The sequence below is a fragment of the Rutilus rutilus genome (assembly GCF_951802725.1).
Source record: "Rutilus rutilus genome assembly, chromosome: 5".
Taxonomy (NCBI): Eukaryota; Metazoa; Chordata; class Actinopteri; order Cypriniformes; family Leuciscidae; genus Rutilus; species Rutilus rutilus.
Window position 1 is genome coordinate 33,013,224 of NC_140213.1, and position 22,448 is coordinate 33,035,671.

General features: G+C 38.5%; 1 protein-coding gene across 4 annotated transcripts in view; it reads right to left on the reverse strand.

Annotated features, from left to right (window-relative positions):
• Positions 1–22,448, reverse strand: part of grm3 (glutamate receptor, metabotropic 3) — a 45,905-nt gene that overhangs the window by 9,487 nt on the left and 13,970 nt on the right. For 3 of the 4 annotated variants that reach the window (XM_084409353.1, XM_084409351.1, XM_084409352.1), the window contains 3 exons: positions 20,860–21,473; positions 16,672–17,545; positions 1,173–2,248 (listed from right to left, as the gene is read on the reverse strand). In XM_084409353.1, the coding sequence (XP_084265479.1) occupies positions 1,173–2,248; positions 16,672–17,545; positions 20,860–21,318 (2,409 nt within the window). In that variant the 5' untranslated portion in view covers positions 21,319–21,473. The remainder of the gene's footprint in view (positions 1–1,172; positions 2,249–16,671; positions 17,546–20,859; positions 21,474–22,448) is intronic. The other variant, XM_084409350.1, reaches the window with a different exon arrangement.

A 22,448-nucleotide genomic window follows, 5' to 3' on the forward strand; every position in this document is an offset into this window, starting at 1 on the left:
TTCTATTGGATTCACTCGGTGTGGTGAATGACAAGCTCAGTTATAGACCCGCTCAGACACTGTCACACTGAATCACTCTATATGTTATATATTTGTTGCATCAACGAGCTATTGAGAAGTTTTCTGTGGAGGCTACGTGTTTGCTGAGGATTTAAATTTGTCAACAGATTTCTATCTGACAGATCTTCTTGCTTGGTGTAATTCCTAATACACGTAACAGCTATCTGAACAGCAGGCATCTTGCAGTCCCACAAGCACGGATACAAGACAACATTGTCTGTTTTGCATGTTAATGGATTTTTTTTCTGGTTCCACTTTTCAGCTCAGATCAGTTTGATTCATTCTCACTAAATTAGATTAAATCTAGCTTTGTTCAGTTAGCTTCAGGTACTTTAATTTGATTTGAGCAGAGTTTCTGCTTATGTCAGACAGGACTGGGCAAAGTAGTTATGCTAAGAATTGGTTACTTTTAAATTCATGAGTTGGAATTTTAATGAATTTGTCCAGACCCCAAAGGAGAGTTTAATTAATTTAGAATTGTACAGTAACAAATATGGTTGTAATTTAAGTGAAAAATTGAAGAACGAACCCTCAGAATTGAGGCAGAAGGTCCCAAATGGCATTTAGTCGCTGGTGTTTTTATTAATATAATAATCTTTAACATTAATAGTTATTATTCATTTACTCCAATAATTAGATTTGGCATATAGATTTTTCAACATTTAAAGAAAATAAGGCCCTGTCCCAAATGGCACACTTTCGGTCTTGTGGACTTACAATGGCTGCTGCATGCACGTGTCCGTTAAGTCCATGAGACTGTAGGGCATCCCATTTGTCATTTTAGGTTTCAGAAGGGTGCTCAAGAGTGCCCCCTTTGCGGTCGACATGCGCCCTCGATGCACACTTTTGCCGAACCCACACTGATGCGAGCTCTGCAGCAGACTTCTTCCCAGCAGTCAAAGCGGCGTTACATCACGAAAGTGCAGACTCAGAGGAATACTTCTAGTGTTTAGGGTGCTATTTGGGACAGGGCCTAAGTCATACAAGTTTGACACAATGTGAGTAAAGTGTGACCGAATAAAATTTTTTGGGTGTCTTACCCTTTAAAAGTCACACTTATTGCAATTTTATGTATTTCTTTGAATTTCAGTTAATTAGAATTTTAGACGTACCCTGTAGTCACTGGAGGTGACGTAGAAGATGGGCAGAAAGGCCAGCCAGATGATGCAGGTGGTGTACATGGTGAATCCGATGAACTTGGCCTCATTGAAGTTCTCCGGACATTTGCGGGTCTTGAAGGCATAGACCGTGCAGAGGACCACCAGAACCACGTTGTAGCTTAGCGAGAGCAGCATGCTAGAGTCCCGGACGTTACACTTCAAAATGACAGTCTGACGTTTCTCCGGCGTGGTGAACCGCCGCGTACCGGGAACTTCCAGCAGTAGCCAGACGGACACTAACAAGAGCTGCACTGAGATCAGCGACAGGCAGATGAACACCTGTGAGCTGGGACTGATGAAGCGCGGTCGCTGAGCCCCGCCCTCCTTCACGCCGCTGAAAATGCGAGCGATTCGATTGGTCTTCGTGAGCAAGGCGGAGTAGCACACTGCGAACGAGGTACCGAGGCCTAACCGTCGCAGCGTGCACACGATAGGTGACGGTTTCGCGATGAATATGAAAGTCATGACGTACGACATGAAGACACCAAGCAGCAGGATGTAACACAGCTCGCGACCGGACGCTTTGACCAGCGGTGTGTCATTGTGTCGAATGAAAACGATGAAGACCATTATGGTACAGATGAAGCCAACGCATGCAATTGAGATGGGCCCGATGGCCCAAGCATCCTCCCACATGATGTAGTCCTCAGGAAGGTCGTAGCATCCGATCAGGTCAGGACGGGGCCACTGGCCAGGTGCGCAGGGCATGCATGTGAACTCATCTGGCAGATATTCATAGGGCTCGCAGGGAGTGCAAATCCAGCAGCAGTATTCACCCGCTTGCATCTTCTTCATCTCATTAGGAGCGCAAGGGTCGCTGCACTGAGACGTGGGTACGTCCGCTCCTCTTGGCCAGCCGATCAAGCCCTCGTTTAGAGAAAGAATCTCCGCCCACTCTCCGATCTGGATATAAGTGAACTTGTCGCTGCCTGGCACTCTCTGGTAGTTGAAGATGTTGTAGCGACCCATTCCGTCACCATATGCGTCAAATTTTACTTGATTCTCCAAGCCGACAGGGGAAAATGGAGCTGGAGAGAGAGTATGAGAAAGAGGGGGTGAAGTTATTTCACACATATTAAGTGGGATGAAACACATTAACTCAAGAACAGATAGTTCCCTTTATGACTGTCTTTGGTTATTATCAGTAAGTACGTAAACGGCTGCAGGCTCATGAAGCAGGCGAAGAAAAGTATCATCGAATCTCTAAACAAAATGACTACACAATGCCATCCGACTTCAAGCAGAGAACATATCAGGGGTTTGAGGAGGAATCGGGCTGTTTTCTGTCAGGGTTTATGTGCTAGGTATTGGTTTTATCACTCATATGAAGTCTCCCACACACCTCTGTAGTGTAGCTCGGGGCTCTGGGAGGAAGCGTCCTTGGTCAGCACATTGCAAAATAAGACATGGGCAAATGAGCACAGAGGAGCTGATGCTTCTGTCTCGAGTTTTGGCCTCAGGGAAAATGATATATTGTGAACCGAAAGAGAAGACGAGAAGAAAATGTCCCTCAAGGGATGATGGTGAAACTGTCACTACTGATTGTACAAGTGATTATTTTTCTATAGCGCCAAGAAAAAAAAGAGAGAAGATTATTGAAGTTGTGGATGTCTGTCTGTCTGTCTATCTATCTGTCTGTCTGTCCATCTGTCGTTCTATCTGTTGTTCTATTGATCTATCGTTCTACATGTATCTATCAATCTATTGTTCTGTCCATCAAAAAAAAAAATAGTAATACCATGTTATTTATTTATTTACTTTTTTTTTTCTTCATTTTAATTAAATGTAAACACACAAATAGTTGCCTACAGCCACACCTAGTGCAGTATGTTTCCTCTGCATGGTGTAATTGCTCAGAGGGTCTCTGGAAGCTTTCTGCTGGATGATGATTCATCAGATAAGGAAAACAGGTTAGAAGTTATGAACCCCATCATTCACAAAGATAACGTCAATATCAACTGCAACACCCATGCACTCACAGACCCCCACACACACATGCAGCTGAGGTGCAATGAAATCCACAAACATCTTGCTGTATTCGAGAACTTCATCGTGCGCTGGATCAAATTAACCTTCTGTGGCCCATAGTTCGTTTCTTCGTTGCTCATCTGTTCATTCCACGATTTGATGGCAGGCGACTGACCTCGATAATGTGTAATCATCCGTCATTGGCGGCAGATGCCGAGCACACCCCAGTATTAAATAATCAACATATGGTAACAGGATAACTATAATATAATTAACCGTTACAAACACTAATTGCAGTTAATTATCTTGCGCTGAGCCTCCAAGGATATGGACACTGTTTGTGGAACAAATACATTTGATATAGGATTCTGATGGATGGATGGACATAGGGGTATGATTGAAATCTATCTATCTATCTATCTATCTATCTATCTATCTATCTATCTATCTATCTATCTATCTATCTATCTATCTATCTATCTGTCTATCTGTCTGTCTGTCTGTCTGTCTATCTGTAGGTCAGAAAGAGTTAGTTTTTTATTGTATATCTTGAGCTTTTGATGCCTTGTCTCACTTTTAACTAAAGTTTCACACAAACTTTTACCTAAAGTCCTGCCGTAGACAAAAAAACAGTAGGGTATAAATTTATGATCCATCATATTGTTTCTCTGCTACAACATTAAATAACTATGGCTCATCAGTGTCGATCACAAAATATCTGTGTATTCCTGACAGATGTTTGCATGTTTTGTCATGGGATGCTTTTGACACAGATGCAGTAAATCCACAAATCAGGCTTGTAGTCTAATGGTCTCTTAAAATAGCTTAATTGATCTGAACAGATTGCACAAGAACGGCAAGAGCAGTTTAACCTGCGATTCTGTATTATTGCTCGACACAAATCACTCAGACTGCTCAAGGAGCGTAGGGACATAACCTAACTGAGGATGAACATGAATTTATAATTTACCGTAGGGAATTCGGAAAGTTGTTTACAGTTGTTTTGACACATTAAAAGGGTCATTTTCCACAAGTTGGTATGATTCTTTAGGGTCTTCATGTAAAGTTTATAACATACTTTGGTTAAATTTCCTCAGTGTTTGTGTAAAACCCTTTTTACCCTTTTTACCTCCTCAAAAACAGCTCTGTTCACAGCAACCCGTTTCGGTGCATGTCTCTTTAAATGATAATGAGCAACTGCTCACCCCACCCCTCTCTTCCATGATATAGATCATCATAGGCATGAAATATGCCTGTATCAATCAATGTAGTTGAAATGAGTGTATGCACTTGTCATGCACTTATTTTTTTGAAGGAGAACAAATATTTTAGTACCTTAAAGGGATACTCCACTTTAAAATGAAAATTCTGTCATCATATACTCACCCTCATGTTGTTTCAAACCTGTATGAATTTCTTTCTTCTGCTGAACAGAAAGGAAGATATTTAGAAGAATGTCAGTAACCAGACAGTTTCTGGTCTCATTGACTTCCATAGTAGGAAAAAAATATACTATGGAAGTCAATGAGACCAGAAACTTGTCTGGTTACTGATATTCTTCTAAATATCTTCCTTTCTGTTCAGCAGAAGAAAGAAATTCATAAAGGATTGAAACAACATGAGGGTGAGTATATGATGACAGAATTTTCATTTTAAAGTGGAGTATCCCTTTAATAGTCTTATATGTAAGACTTTGTTCTGATTGTCTGTGTTTGCGTGTTCCAGATGAATGGGGATTATTCAATGGCTGTTTCTGCAGGTTATGCCAGTGGGTGGCAAGTGACTGTCTTTATGAGTGAATCAATCATTTGACACCTGTTTTTTTTTTTTTTCTTGTGGCATTTTTGCCTTTGTTATGACAGGACAGTTAGTTGACAGGAAGCGAAGTTGGAGAGTGAGAGGGGGATGGGATCGGGAAAGATCCAGAAGCCGGGACTCGAACTCGGGAGCCTGAAACACAACTGTGCTATATGTCGGTGCGCTACCCACGAGGCTATTGGCGCCGACAGACGACACCTTTTTGAAACTTTGGTGGTATAGGTAGATGAAATGAAAATAAAAGCTTCTAAGCAGTTGTACACACCAAAATGTTCTTTGCATTCAGAATGCGTTTCAATAGATTTGAATAGGCCTAGATCTCAGCCTAATAATCAGGGCTTGACATTACCTTTTTTGCTCACCAGCCACTGTCGCTATAGTGGTTTTCCAAAGTTACTAACCACTCAGCATTTTCACTGGCATCGATACCATGGGCAAAAACTACCATATAGATATTTTAAATATTATCTCATAATTTGGCAGCAGGTATATTAGGCTGTTGTCACTTTAAGACCTGATGCATTATGGCCATTTTTACATTATTTTGTATGGTTGGCTGTTTAAGCACAAAAATAAAAACCCAGAAAAATAACTCAATGCTACTGATAAGTGGCTTCACTTTGGGTATGAGCACAAAATCTGCGGGAATGAGTAAAATGATGTGCAATACATACAATCCCACGACGGAATTCAAGCCCTGTAACACCAACAGTATTCATCCGGAGCAAATGAAACAAGTGAGTAAGAGGAGGCGAGTTTGTGTCTCAACTCGCTGTCTGAGAGATGAGAGAGCTAGAAAGTGCAGCTGCTATTGTGTATCTATTCTGCGGAAAATGAGTTTTGGAAGTGTTTCAGATATTTCAGTATCTATGTATTGAGAAATCTATATTTTTGACAACACTACTTTGCACTTAGTTTATTATTTCAGAGGCCTTTTTAAAAGACTACAATTGAAAAATGTAGATATATTATATATAAAATTCAACCCGACTGCATTACCCGTCACTGTTACCAGCATTTGGCGGCTTAGTGAGTGTTAATTTCAAGACCTGCTAATAATGACACTTCACTGAATGGCAAATTTCATTTTAAAAATACTAAATACTGTATTTGTATTTAAATAATTTTTCCCCAATGCAGAATTTAGTATTTTATTTTGATACATTTCAACTGAGGATTTTGTATTTTTATTTTAAATACATTTTCATGTATTTATGCCAATCCCTGATTGTATTCAACAGAAAACTGCTGCTAGCTTTATTTTATTTTCTGTCTCTTTCTGTCTCTCAGGTAATATACGTATGCCAGTTATTTTTTTAATCTCCATGGTAACGTTATTTTCCGTTTTGACAGAGACACAGAAAACTGGCAATGTGACATCACCACCGAGCATGATCCGCTTGACTCTCAGGTAACACAACATGTCAGTCTGGCATCTGAGACGTTTCCAAAATTCAGGGTTTAAAAACAACATATCTCTGCCATGCATAACTATGCAACTGACAGTCGCCATTCAGACACCGCATCCCTGGCGAGGACACACATCCGTAGAGCTGAGTTTGACAGTTTGAAGAGCTTCTTCACAGAGAAAGAAATGATAAAGAGGTGTGTTGTGAGTTGATAGCAGTGGTGGAAGACTACAGTTATTTTACTCGAGTTGCACATTTAAGGATTTGTGACTAGCTTGACTAAATAAAGAAAATGACTTGGACCAATGACTCAGGACTCTACTTGGACTTGTAAATGACTCAATGTTGATAGTCATGATAGTCACAGAACCACTAGCACCGCTCATCAGAATCTACAAAGTGCATAAACATGCAGAAGGCTGCCATTTATTGAGTTTCTTTTTCACCAACAATCAGTTTATTTAACAAAATTAAATGTAAGACTTTTAAAATTCTTTTAAATAATTGTTTGTATTTTTCACTCAATTCATGCATACAGAGTCCAAATGAAAAAGTGTTACCCATTAGTAACATTAAACTTTTGGTTCTTGTATATGCATTTGATTTGAGTGAATAACTACTGTTCATTATACAAAGTTATCATATCACTACTTAAGATTTACATTAAACTGCTGGAGTTATATGGATTGCTTTTATGCTACCTTTATGTCCTTTTTTGACCTGGAATGTGTTAAACCTGATTGACTTGTATTTAATTGTACAGACAAAAAAATCTGTGGTCCGAGAAGATTTTTTAATAATTTATGCTATTATGCTCACCAAGACTGCATTTTTTAAATAAAAATACAGTAAAAACAGTAACATTGTAACTGATTAGAATTTAAAATGTTTTCTGTTTTAATACATTTAAAAATGTAATTCATTCCTGTGATGGCATTTATATATAAAATAATAATAATAATAATAATAAAAAAAATTATAATATAATATATATATGCATCATGAGTACTTTCTAAATTTTCCTTAATCTGAAGGGTTAATATTTTTGTGATATACTGCTTCCTTGTAACAGTTATCTACAGCTGATAGAATCAGTTTTAGATGTAGATACATGTAAATATATAGTTAGTATGTACTGTATATGAAGAGTTCAGATGCAAAAGTGCCATCTGAAATTTTCTTCTAGAATGATCATTTTTATCAAGCTTGTATATTTAAGTTCAATAATTCCACTTAAATGGCAATGCAAATTACCTATTAATTGTCATTTAAGTGAAATTACTAAACTTAAATAATATACAAGCTTTATAAAAATGATCATTCTAGAAGAAAATTTCAGATGGCACTTTTGCATCTGAACTCTTCATATGTAAATATTTTTCTTCTCAGATACTCGTAATTCATAAATCAGAAAGTTCATTTCCAGGAGGGAAATAAGTAATATAAGGCACTTTTCTTATATTAATGTTATCAAGTAACATTACTTGATTCTTAGGAGGACAGATTGCACAAGATGAGCCTCTGACTTGACATTTGTGTGAACTGCAGACTCAAGACTTGCTTATGGTTTAGTCATAAACACATCCACAACTTTTTCCAGCTATATATTGTAAATGTACAGCAGTTTGGACACCGTGTTGTGGGTACAGAGATTCTATCCGTGCTTTCACATCACTGTTTACATGACAATAAATCTTCCATAGAACAATACACAAGCTCTTCTTTCTGTTGTGCCTATTCAGTGTGTGTGTGTGTGTGTGTGTGTCTGTGTTAATGGTGGGTGGATGAGCGATGGCTTTGTTTCATAGTGTATTATGTTGTTGTTGTGTGTGTGTGTGTGTGTGTGTGTGTGTGTTAAGAATGTAAGCAAGGTAAAAACTCGTCTGTATCTTCTCAGTGTCAAATGATTTCGCTGCTCTGAAAATACACCATTGATAAAATAATAATCTATTGTTGTGAGGCATGATAAATATTTACTCCAGATCTGTGAATTTGAGAGGCGGCTAATTAGTTGTAAGTGATCTAGTGGCTACAGATGGAGGTGATGGTTAAATCTCAGCATACAATGTGTGTGTGTTTGTATGAGTTTGTGTGGTGATGGTGGGCGGACGAGCAATTGTTTTGTTTCATGGTGTGTGGGTTGAAAGTGTCTGAGAAAAGGAAAAACACAAATATCCTATCCTATTGTGTCTGTGTGTGCTTGTGTGTGTTTTAACAGCTCTTTTCCTAATTCTAGTGAGCTGCCTACTTAGAGCATTTTAAGCATCATAGGAGTTCCTGACAAGAAGACTGCTCCAAAAGGTTAGTAGCAGAATAATGCTGCCCTCTACATACCTGTGGTACCATGGTTTTTTTTATTTGATTTTTTTATAAATATATAGTCCTCATCACCAACAAATTAAATTGATCAAAAGTGACAGTAATTAAACAGACTTATACTGTTACAAAAGATTTCTATTTCCAATAAAAAAAAAAAATGCTGTTCTTGTGAACTTTCTGTTCATCAAAGAAAAAATTATAACACACACAAAACACACACACACACACACACACACACACACACACACACACACACACACACACACACACACACTTGTGGTCAGAATTATTGGCACCCCTGGTAAATATGATCAAAGATGGCTGTAAAAATAAATCTGCATTGTTTATCCTTTTGATCTTTCATTAAAAAAAAACTCTACTTTTCATAGTTTTTCATAATTTAAAGTGGGGAAATCACATTGGCCCTCATTTATCAAAAGTGCGTACACCAAATTTCCAGCGTACACCTGGCGTACACCCAAAACCACGGTGACTTTGAGATTTATCAATATGGACGTTGGCGTACGGCACGCTCAAATCCTACGCCAGCTCAGGAGGTGGTGTACGCACGTTTTGAGTGCGGGAATGCGCAGAAAAAAAATTCCTAACACCACAAAACGCACTGACAAACTAAAAGATATGATATATTATGACCCACTGTAAAAAAACAACAACATAGTAATTATAAACTTCAGTGTTTATTTTTGTGCAACATGGACTTCAATGTTTAATTTGTGTGATTTTACCAAAGCATTTGATTTGTAGGCATATGTATTCCTTAAGTTGCGAGCCTGTGCGCTTTACCTGACGTTTCAAGCCTTGTTTATACTTTCGCCTGGCTCCGCAGCGCGAGTCTCCGCACAGACTGCGCGCGCACCTCCCCAAACGGACGAGGCGTTTATACTCGACGCGCTCGCCGTTGTACTATTCTTTGAAACGATGGTTAGGCCAGGGTTAGGCCCGGCAGGTGTGCACGGACTGGGTTTAGTAATGAAAGACTTTCAATGACCAAAAAAATAATTCAGACTGACAAAATAATAAAAATGACACTCTTCTTCTTTTAAATAATAATAATAATAACAATAATACAAATAATAATAATAATAATGACATTCTTCTCCTAAATAACAATAAGCGTCATTAATAATAAAAATCTAGAAATCAATTTTGTTTCTTTCCACTTCCCTGGTTTCGCTTTCTCTTTCTCAAAGAAGTTTCTCTTCTTTGCCGTCTTCCGTGTGTCCATGGCGTAAAATGAGGGCGTGGGGGGAGCGGAGACTTGAATGTATAGGGGCGTGTTATTCTAATGACGATCGATTTCAGCCGCGGCATTTATCAAGGGCAGGTATTGCGTACACCTGGATTTCAAAGGTACGCACAGCTTCATAAATCAGGCGATGAGAGGAGTGTAAGCATAATCTTACGCCAACATATACGCCCGTTTCTACGCAAGAATGATAAATGAGGGCCATTATGAAATGTTTTTCTCCAAAACACGCTGGCCGAGTAAAATATCTCTGAAGTAGATTCCCATTAATATTTACGTTATTTATCATACTAGCTATATGACTTATTGTTTCACAGGAGTATTATGAGGAAACACAAAGGCGAAATTCCCTTAATCATCCATCAAAATGAGTAAAACCAAAGAATATAGTTCTGATGTGCAGCAAAAGATTGTTGAGCTTCACACAATACAAAGTGTCTTTAAGAAAATAGATAAAGAATTGAAAATTCCCATTTCCACCATCAGGGCAAAAATTAACTTCCAATCAACTAAAGATGTTATGAATCTGCCAGGAAGAGGACGTGTGTCTATATTGTCTTAATGCACGACGAGGAGGAAAGTTTGAGTGGCCAAAGACTCTCCAAGGACCACAGATGGAGAATTGCAGAGATTAGTTGAGTCTTGGGGTAAAAATAAATAAATAAAACGACTACTGTCACCACATGTAGTTTGGGAGGGTTTCAAGAAAAATCCTCCTCGCTCATCCAAAAACAAACTCCAGCATATTCAGTTGTCAAACACGACTGAAACTTCAAAAGGGATCGGATTCTATGGCCATAAAAAAAAAATAAAAAAAAACTTTTTGCCATCAAACTCACCAGATGTGTTTGGTGCAAACAGGAATAAAAAGTACCCCATGCCCACGGTTAAATATACTGCTGGATCTTTAATGTTGTGGGCCAATTTTTTTGCTGGAGGTCCTGGACATCTTGTTCAGATACATGGTATTATGGATTCTAGCAAATACCAACAGATAAAAAATCAAAACCTGACGGCCTCTGCTAAATCTTATCATTGGCTGTAGTTGGATCGTCCATCAGGACAACAGTCCAAAACAAACATCAACACAAAAATGTGTCATTGAGCACAAAATGAAGCTTCTGCCATGACCATCCCAGTTCCCTAAATTATGTTTTATTAACAAGGTTCGGGAGGAGCAGGTGCAGATAATTAACCCAATTAGCACAAGTGGAGATCAATCAGTAATCAACTCAGGACAAGATAAATAACAGCAGAACCCACCTCTGTTCCTTGACAGTTTATCAGCATCCCACCTCTACCCAATCTCCTCACTTTTAGTTCCATCTCCTCACTTCTAGTTCCATCTACTCTTACTAATGGGGGGAGTACTCTGGGTTCGGGCAGAAATTCCGAGCTCGGAGCCCTCCACCCGGACAGCACGCCAAATACGCATAACCTTTACCGTAATAATTATATGTAGATGTGAACTCATGAAACTGAATTCAATAGAAAATGAGTGGGCTGAACTGAAGAGAAGAAGCACTAACATGGATCTGGGAATCTGAAGCATCTGGAGAGATTCTGTATGGAGGAATGGTCTCTGATCTCTTGTCAGTTGTTCTACAAACTCATCAGGCATTATAGGAGAAAACTCAGTGCTGTTATCTTGGCAAAAGGAGGTTGAAAAAAGTATTTAACAAAAGGGTGCCAATAATTATGGCCAACCTGTTTTGGAGAAAAGCATTTATTTCATAATGTGATTTCAGTTATTTTACTCCAATAAAAGGTTAGAGTTTTTTTTTTTTTTGGAATGAAAGATAAAAAGGATAAACAATACAGATTTATTTTTACAACCATCTTTGATCATATTTACCAGGGGTGCCAATAATTCCAACCACAACTGTACACATTTTAGCATCGCGGTGTTAGTGCTTTGTGCTTTCAAAGTGGCCAGTAATACTTTTAGCAATAGTGATTTTTATCTTACCCAGCAGAAAACAGCATATGCCAGTACTGCAAGCAGGTGTTGTGCAGCACTGTTAGTACTGAACTTTTCAATATGTGACACTTTCAAAACTGCCTTTTTTTTTCTTTTCTTTTTTATCATTACAAAAAAAGTTTTCAAGAAGACAATATAAACTAAAACTTAATTTTGATGATTTGACTGCATGGCTCACCAGTAGCCAGCGCTATTTCTGTGGTGCGTACAGTTTCTTTAGTCTTCCAGATATATCACTTATTAGATACAATTTCGGATAGGATGTTACTTTAAAAGGTAGTAGAAACTTAGAAAGCAAGGCAGATCATGCGGTTTTGGAATAGTCTAGAATAAGGCTAATATCTAGGCTAATACTTGTAGGCTAATATCTACAAGTGTGTGTTTGTGCTTAGTGTCTAAATGAGTGTGACTCAATAGAAGCACTGCATCTCTCTATCTTGCTTTCTTTTTCTCTCTGTTGACAGAACACCCCCCTGTAACCCTACTGGATTACCTCACCACTTGATGCCATGTGGCGACCTAATTGCTATAGCAACGGCATGTTGCCACAGTGTGTTAGGGTATTCGAGTCGTCGGGCTCTTGGAGAAGTGACAGGCTCCTCGCAGCACAGAAATGCTCTGACGCAGAGGCTGAGGTTTTTACACAACACCACTGACAAGAGGAGCTGTCTGTGAATAGCACTTTGTGACATCCAGCTAACCGCTTCTAACACTTTTAACATGCAATAAACCATATACAGTTCCTGCTGGAGGAAGGTTCCAGAAGGTGGTGGAATATTCCTCTAGGTAAACCTGGTATTAAAGGATTAGTTCACCCCAAAATGAGAAATTATGTTTTTTGAGGAAAACATTTCTGGATTTTTCTTCTAACAATGGACTTCATTGGTTACCATCGTTTTTAAGTCCAAATCAATGCAGTTTCAAAAGTCTTTGAAGTGTTTAAACGGGCTGTACGCGATCACAGCTGAAGAAGAGGTTGTTATCTAGCGAAACGATAGGTCATTTTAATTTTTTTTAATAATTTATAGACTTTTTACCTTCAATAGTTCGGATTGAGCTGATCAACAAACGGACCGGGAACTACGTCATCACGTTGAAAGGTCACGCCGGCGCCGGCAGAAGTACCGCCCCACTGTTTACAATGCGACCGTACGTAGGAGGAGAGTTCAAATAGTATTGTTTGCTATTATATATATAGTAATAGTATTCAGTGAATATGAATATGAATAGTATATGAATAACATTCTGATGAATATGAATAGTAGTTCAAATAGTATTGCCGGCGCCGGCGTGACCTTTCAACGTGATGACGTAGTTCCCTATCCCTGTGTACTTTTTCGTTCATTCATTATTCTATTTCGGAATGAAAGATGAAATGTAAAAAAAAAGGGTGCAGCTTGTTTGTTTTTTTGTTTGTTTAAAAGAAAAAAAACAGAAATGGCTGGTTTTTTTGTACATAGCATAGCCTACTTTGTTATGATTTTAGTATCATGATTAATAAATGCACGCACAATTATCCGTGAACTTGATTTGAAGCCTTTCAACTTGTTTGTGCAAAATTCAGAATTAAATGAATGTGCAGCAATTTGTACAAATAGAGTCTGTAGGTCTACTACTATACTGTTGAAAGTATGAAAAGTGAACAGCACGAGTAATAGGATGCCACATTTGAGACGGGTCAGACATGATTTTGACCACTTCATCAAGTTTTGTTTTGTGAATTTTGAAAGTGAATTTCGTTTTGTATAAATTGTATCTTATTTTTAATAAATTTTTCATCAGCCAATTGCCTGTAGTGGATTTAATATATAAGCAGCAAATATATAGCAGACAATATAATCATGGAGGCGCCCGCGCGGTCACTTGCATTGCACGTTAAGCGCATCTCATCCTAACTCAGTGTATGCCTCACACAGACATGAGAATGACATCCAATACACAAAGCTTGAAAATTCTTTAAACGAAATAATTCAAAACGAAAAGAAAAAGGCTACTCTCTGATTATGTATTATTATCATAGCCTAGCCTATTTTGTGAATTGTTCATTCCCGGTTGGCATTGGCACACATTTTGCTGCCCTTACAAAAGTGCCGCTCTAGGCAATTGCCTAGTTCGCCTATAGGCTGGTCAGCAATGAGTGTATTTATTCATTGTCCCTTCATATATCATATGAAGTTTGCAAGAGACATTTAAACTGAGACGTATTTAATAAACTGAGCGTAGCCTATTCATCTGTCAATATGAAACGCGACTTGGCCATTCTAATGATCGGAAGAACGCGTATCGACCACCGTTACTGTAAAATATGCACGTATGTCCATTTAAACTCGATTTTGGTCAAATGTGGACTATATCATTACACGGGCAAGAATATGGTTACATTTAAAGATGCCGTACCAAGTATGACAACGCTACGTTCAACTGCTTTTGAAATTATGGTGTTTTTTTCACTTCCTGAAAAGTAACCGTTTTGGACATACGTGAGTTTCATCGGGCAGCGACGATATATATATATATATATATATATATATATGCCAATATAACAAACTAAAACTGAAATAATAATAAAATGCATAGCACTCAAAAATACTGAGTAAAATAATCCATATATAAATGGATTGTTTTAAGCCATATTTATGTGTGCTATGCATACTGATGCTTAAGAGAACAGTGCCATCAAAAAATATTCTTTTGTGTTCCACTGAAGAAAGCCATACAGGTTTACAATGACATGAGGTTGAGTAAATGCGCGAGATATCCTTTTAATGAACAGACTCTATTCCAAGCTCCCATATCAATAGGTTTTGGAACAGAGCAAATGTTAATATCAAGTGTAAACGGGCTGCCACTGGTCATACAAAATAGCAAAAGCATCCTAGTTCTGAAAACCAACCGAACCATTGACAAACAGAATCTGGAATGCACCAAAAGCTCTAGTGTGAAAGCACCCTCACTGACTCTCCACAGAAAGAAAGAAAGCTAGAGAAGGGCCAGCTGTGTGAACTGTGAGTCAGAATGCTAGGAAGCGCAGAGGGACTTAATTCTTAACCACAGGGAGGAGAATGTGAACTGTAAATCCTTTTGGGCTTCTCTCTCATCTCTTCCATCTTCCATCCGTCCATCCATACCAACATCCTTCTTTTGATTCCAAGCACATCTACAATCATTCTCACTCCTCCATTCTGTCTTTTCTGTCTCTCTCTCTACCTCCTTCTCCTCTGTCTGCATGACGATGATGATGATGATGATGATGATGTTTTTTCCTCCTTTTCTCCTGCATGGCTTGCCTCCTGCCTCCCTCTCAATCGCCCCAGACAGCAAACCCCACACGTCTTTGATTCTGCGCTTGAAAAATGAAGATGGTGAACTTCAAAGAGAATGTTCTTCTGCTGATGCGTACCAGCCCACTCAACCTCTCTCCCGTCATTTTATCTGCCCGATCTTTCTCTCTCTCTCACTCACTCTCTCCATCTGTCTTTGTGTGTTTCCCTCTGTTCTGTGTGTGAAACTAGCGCTACCTCCCTCTCTTGCTCTGCCTTTCATATATACACATGCACATATATGTACTGTACTTACAAAAAGTACAGTGGCGGTATAGAGATAGTATCAGATGGTAATACCATGGTATTTTGATATATACTGTCCCATGTAGGTTTTGTTGCACTATTTTTCATGTAGGTTTTTTTTCTTCCCATTATCTTAGCATCCAACTCTGACTGAACTGCCGAATATATATACATATTTGTGATCACAAAAATAGTTTTTATTTTATTCATTTTCAAATTGTAATAGTATTTAAAAAAAGTTTATCTCTCTTATTTTGTGTGTGTATGTGTATATATATATATATATATATATATATATATATATATATATATATATATATATATTACCATCTGCTACTGTCATTGTACCATAGTACTGCCATTGTACTTTTTTGTAAGGGTATGCTCTGCTATATACCATGGTATACATCATGCAGCCTCTCTTTTCTCACATTATGAAATTTCAACTCAAATTAATATTTAATGTCCATTTATTTGGTAAGTGTTCGTGTCATCAACAAAATTATGCACGGTCTGCTGGTAATTACTGCAAAATAACCACTTCATGATGATATAAGACCACTCTTTTTCAAGTGTGGATCCTGATTACCCTATCAAGGTTTATTTTGCGTCTCTAGATTATTTCTTATGTATTTGTTATGCGCTGCTTATGTATAATGCAATTGTGCTGTTGTAACTATTAGTTCCTATCTTCTCTGTTTGGCGTCATCAAATTCTCTGCATCTTTTCCTCCCCAAACTTCTAGCTACCGTTTGCTCTCTCCCTCTGAGAGTTTGTCTTTAAATGTGTTTGTGCATAGCCACAGATAAGTGTGGCATAATCCCATCTATACTTGCCACGCCAACCTGAGCATGCTGAGCACTTTTACATAGTTTATTTTTACCTGCCTCTCTCTCCTTCAGCTGTCAGTCAAAGCCGAGCTCTCAGCAATGCTGACAGAAGATGCTCGACTCCTGCCTCATTCTCCCAGTCACAATCAAGACACACACTGTCTCTAATTACAGAGCCTGTAAACCTGTTGTTTCAGAACCACAGTGTGACACAGATACGCGGCAGATGTCGTGAACTCTTACAGTACTAGTCAGTGAGAAACTGCTAGGAGAAAAAAAGCGAAGCAGGTTACCTCTAAAGTTGACGTGAAGCAGAAAGTCCCGGTAGAGTTTCCTGCCATCGAGACTGCGCATGGCATCGCACAAGCGCGTGGTGTTGGTGCAAAGAGTACGTTGCATGCGGTGCAAAGCGTGTGCCATGGCGTACACGGCGTTTACGACAAACATAATCTTTGATTCTGGCTCAAAATTTGAGCTGTCCACAGCCAATTCTGGGTCACAAGGTGGCTTTTGGGTTCCCGCCCCTGCTGCCGAAACCCAACCCAATGAACACTGAAACTTTTGCTCCCAGAAGTCTCTGAACCATGGGTTGCGATGATTATTAAGGGGTGTAAGGGTCTGGAAGTAGCGGTTGAAATCTGGTAAAGGATGAGCCGCTAGCTCCAGCGTGATCGCCCCATCCGCCGTGAATTCGTTCCCTTTGACGATGCTCTCTTGCGCCCCCCAGCCGTCGCTTGCTACCCAGAGGAAAGATGCATTGAGGCGGCCGGCGGCCGCGATGAGTTCTCGAGCGTCGTCGCTGCGCAGAAAAAGCACGGCCACACGGGCTGTGGGCTTCTGTAGGAGCTGACGAACCACCGCCTCGTAAGAAGACCGTTTTGCGCTTGATCGCCCCACTTTTTCCGAAGTAGCGATGCAGATGTTTCTCAAACGGGCTTGCTGCTCAAAGGCTTCGATCCCTGTCTCTCCGTAGTCACCCTCGGAGGCAACAGTGGAAACGTAGGTCCAGTTGAAGGCACGCAGGATCTCTGCCATGGCCTTGGCCTGGTAGAAGTCTGGAGGGACGGTGCGTGCGAAATAGTCGTAGCGGGTTTTGTCGCTGAGTTTGGCACTGGTACTGGCGTAGCTGATCTGAGGGATCTGAAATAGCCGGAGCAAGTTGGCAACCTGGGAGAAACACACACACACAAAAAATACAGCATTGCATTACAAACCCTTTCGATCAATAAGTCAGCACCTTATGAATTAATTATCCAAAGTCTATGATACATAAAATATTCTTTTTTTAGTCATTTGATTGGATCAAGCCACATTAGCCCAATTAAGAGGCTGCAGACAGTCTCAGCAGGGCTGAGCATCTTGGAAATGTTTTTCTTTGGTGAGACTCAGCTTGTCTCTTCCATTTCACACACCCTATTCTAAATGTGCAGATATGCACAGGATAATGTCTCCTTTCCTGCATAACAATGGCATGATTCAAATCTTTACATCAAAGCCAGAACAAGAATCAGTTGCAGTTCAGTCCTGCTGTATGCAATGAGTTGTTTTGGGTGTGTTTTGGGATGCTAACAGATATGTTCAACATTTGAACGTAATGAATATTTGCTAAACGCTCAAAAAAAAGAGTCACTTTGTTGGTTTTCAGGTGTAGCCTAAGTAGAGGTTAAAGTCAACATGAAATTCATATTGATTGATAAATTACGTTTTATGTCAGCATGATTAGAACATAATGCATTTTTTCTTCTCATTTTGGACAATTAGAATTGTCCCTGACCATCGGCTGTTTTTAAACAATGCGATAGCTTTATTATACCAATTATTGGCCCATACATTGCGCATCAAAAAAATGTCATGTCCCCGATAAATTTTGTTGTATGAATATCTGAACATGCAATATATCAAAAGAAAGAACAGAGCCTCTGCTTTTAAAGCTTTATGCATTCTTTTTTTAACCAGCACTTGAATTTGGGTAATTTTCATTAAAAAATAAATTCAAATTTTAGGCAAAAAGCTGAGAAAAGCATGTTTTTTTTCAAAGACTACAGTGTGCATAACCAATGCTTTTATCGCTTGTTTCTGCTTTTTTTTTTTCATGTGTTTTGATGTGCTTCTCTTTCAGAAGATCCGTATTTGCACTGCTCACCGTGTAACAGTGAAAACATGGAAAGCCGAAAAATTCCTTTAATGGTGGGGATGCGCTGTCTCATAAATGACAGAAAAATCTGTCAGTGGTGGAGAAAGAGTTAATGAGAAGAAAAGAAATCAAATATCTCAGGATGTAAAGAAAAAGCAATGTTTGAGCTTTGTTTACACTGTTTTTTCAGTTCATTGGAAAGTAACCCTATTTTATTCCTTTGAACTCAAAAAAATTATGTAACTTAAAAGAATATAGAGGAATAAGGAAGTGTATACAGAATCTCAAGAGAGAGTCTGCCAGAATGAGGGAGGCGGAATGTCAAACAACAGCCAGTGTCGTGAGAAAAAAAAACAATGCCCAGTCATTGGCGATGAAAGGAGAGCAATGGATAACAATGGTTTTTCTAAAGAGAGACCACTGTGAGGTCACAATTCTCCTAGCTCTTTGCCAGAAACAGAGCAACATCGCTAAATAAAACTGCAGGGAGATGGGGGAAAAAGAGTGACAGAGAACAAGAAAAAAACAGAGAGAGGGAACAAGAAGAAAGGCGGGTTAGACAGATTACGGATTTTGGAACTGATAGAGGAAGTCAGCTTTTACTGAGCCACAAATGGGGAGAGGGTTATGCAAAATTATGCAAATTCCCATGGCTCTGTCACCAGTGATACTAGAAAGCAACAACGCACAACACACACAATAGCATAGCTGCAGTGCTAATCCGTACACATACATGAGGAAAGGAAAGAGCAAACTGGATTTACAGGGGCGAAGAATGGAAACGGGGGTGGCGCAGAGTTTTATTTGAGGGCGGCCCTTTAAATAATGGATTGGGTTCTTTATAGTTGGTCAGGAAAAAGAGCTGTGTTGTTTTGCCAAGTGGGTTTCTGGAGGGTAAAGAACAAATTTGTGATTCACAAAGCCGAACCCGCAAATAATTAAGTAAAAGTAATGAATTCATCCAAACTTTACACAAATAAAAGAGGTTTCTTTAGGTGACTGTACTCAAAAAGTGAACTTGAAGATCTTAAGGGAGGTTATGCTACAAAGACTGGATTTTCTGCATCTTGTTCAATTAAAATAAGCTAATTAAACATTTTGTTGCTATCATTTTAAATTTATAAAATAGAAATGTATTTAATCCATTTGTTTTAGGACTATATGGAAAGCAATATGTGACCCTGGATCACAAAACCAGTCACAAGTCGCACGGGTATATTTGTGGCAATAGCCACCAATACATTGTATGGGTCAAAATTATCGATTTTTCTTTTATGCCAAAAATCATTAGGATATTAAGTAAAGATCATGTTCCATGAAGTTATTTTGTAAATTTCCTACCGTAAATATATAAAACATTTATTTTTGTGAGTGAATGCAGCATAATAGCGAACAAAAATGGACAACTTTAAAGGCAATTTTCTCTAGTTGTATCTCGACCAAATAGTCCTAATAATAGTCCTATACTAATAATAGTCCTATACTAACAAACCAAACATCAATGGAAAGCTTATTTATTCAGCTTTCATGTGATGTATAAATCTCAATTTCAAAAAATGTACCCATATGACGGTTTTGTGTTCCAGGGTCACATATAAATAATTTTTAGAAACAAATTTTGAAAATTAATGAAATAGATCATGATTTTAAAAACTGTCTATGTTTATTTAATTAAATTCTATTTCAATTACATTTAATTTAAAAATAGGGTTGTATTTCTTGTTGAATTCCATAATGTATTTATTCAAGGAACAATTTATTATGTTTAATTCATTCAAGTACACTTTTAAGATTTTCAATTGTATAGTAAAATTCCATCAAATTGAATTGAATAATCCTTACATATTATTCATGTTATGGATTAAGAAGAATTTTAAACGCGTAAACATGTTGTATAAATCTTAATGGACCAACGGAATTGACCATTTCGTTTATGCGATTTGTATTCATAAAAAAAATAAAATAATTCAAATATGTTTAAATTTATGAACTAATTATGAATGTGTTGAATCTTGTATAACTGCTCATTACTATCGTTAAAGTAATGTAAAACATGTTGTCATGACTTTTTTTTTTACAGTGCAGAAATTGTAAAATTGTTTAGGTCTTATATAGAAATATAGTATAGTAATATTTGTTATACCTTGTTAAAATAGGCTGATGCATGTGGTCAGATAAGCATGTGCAAACAGGTTACAACAAATAATTGTTTTGGTTTAATTAAATCTAGTAAAGCTAATTATTAGCTTTACTAGATTTAACTTTTCTAGATTTATATAGTAATTATTTTTTTACTTTTTGTGTGGATTCTTCATGACTATTTTAGATCAAATTGACTGGTTCTAACCTGTATGGAGACGCTGCTAAAAGATCCCCCAATGACACCAGTTATGGCCAGTGGACTGTCTTCCTGAAGTGCGTAGGAACCATCGGGACAGATGAACTCTGTATCATCCACTTTTGTAAGCGAGGCCCTGACGAACTCCAGCGCCTGTTCCAGAGCGTAGGTGTCCCTCGAGCACGTGTCCAAGATGTGGACGCCCAAAACCACGCCCGGCAGCAGACCTACGTCCTGATTGATCTGATCTATGGCAAAGAGCATTGCCTCAAGCCGCTGGATGCCACGGTCTTCGTTGATCCGGCCACATTCGTCCATGCCCATGCCCTTCTCATGGATGGGGAAGAGGCCTCCCAGAACCAGGTCCCCATCGATCTTAATTTCCCTGCGGGGAGTGTCTCCGCTGGAAAGCAGGATCTCGGCACCCAGCATCACCAGGAGCAGAGCACGGACCGCGGACCACATCATTTAAGGGAAGAAGATTGAGGAGGTGTTACGGTCAGGTGGGGAGATAGAGGGTGAAAGGTGGGCGTCAAGGAACTGACAGAGGCATGAAGGGGCAGCAGGGAGCTCTGTCTGGTTACTCATGGAGATCCGCAGCACTGGGTTCAGCCTTTGAACTGCTGACAAACAGACAGAGAGAAGGAGACACTATTAGGCAAGGAGAAAGCATTGAAATATAAATGTGAGAAATCATACACCCCTCCTTTCAGTAAAAAAAAAAAAAGGAAGTTGCTATTTTGATAAAGTTTGTTTACTGAAAGCACATAAACTCGACCAGACTGAAAAATATAGGTGGTTGTTAGCCTAATTTGAGCTAAAGAAGCAAAATATGTAAGTGACATGTAATCATGACAAACACTTTTGGAGATTGCAGTTATTTATTTATTCATTCATTTTGATTTTTGGATGGAAATCCAGAGGGAACCCATGGGTCAAAAATGCAAATTCTCTTCAAGGTTTTTGGACTACCATCTGAACAACTCTACCTGTATAGAATATCAATCTGAATCTCATACTTTAACGTTAAGACATTTCAGGGCTTTCCTGTGCTTTGCAGGGTCAGTTACAGTAGTTTTCTGTAATCACAGTGTTCTGTTGAAAGAAGATTGTCTGCAAAACCAACTTGCAGATATACAACAGGCGCGCTCGCACAAAACAAACCTCAACAAATTCACCCAAAGCCAACTCCTCCGCGCCTTCCGTACCCTTATGAACAGATTTGTCAAAATAGATTCTCAAGGATGGAAAACACATGAGAAACATAAATTAATCAGCACAGAAGCTCAGACAGAAGATCCAACTGTTGAGCTGATTGAAACAAAACCCCATTGTGTCCGTTGATAGTGCTGTTTATTATTTAATTATTTAAATTGGTATAAAATTATATATTGTTTTTAACCCTCGATTCACTAAAGGAATCATGCTACTCAGCTAATGACGTTAACATTCTCAAAACTTTTTTTAATGAATTACATGATCAATAGCAAACATACACAGGTGTCTCTTTTGAACAGATTTCCAAATAGTAAATTGCACCCAAAAAGCCTATTTTGCTGCTTATTCAATTTACTTTATTAAAATGGCCTAAAGCAACA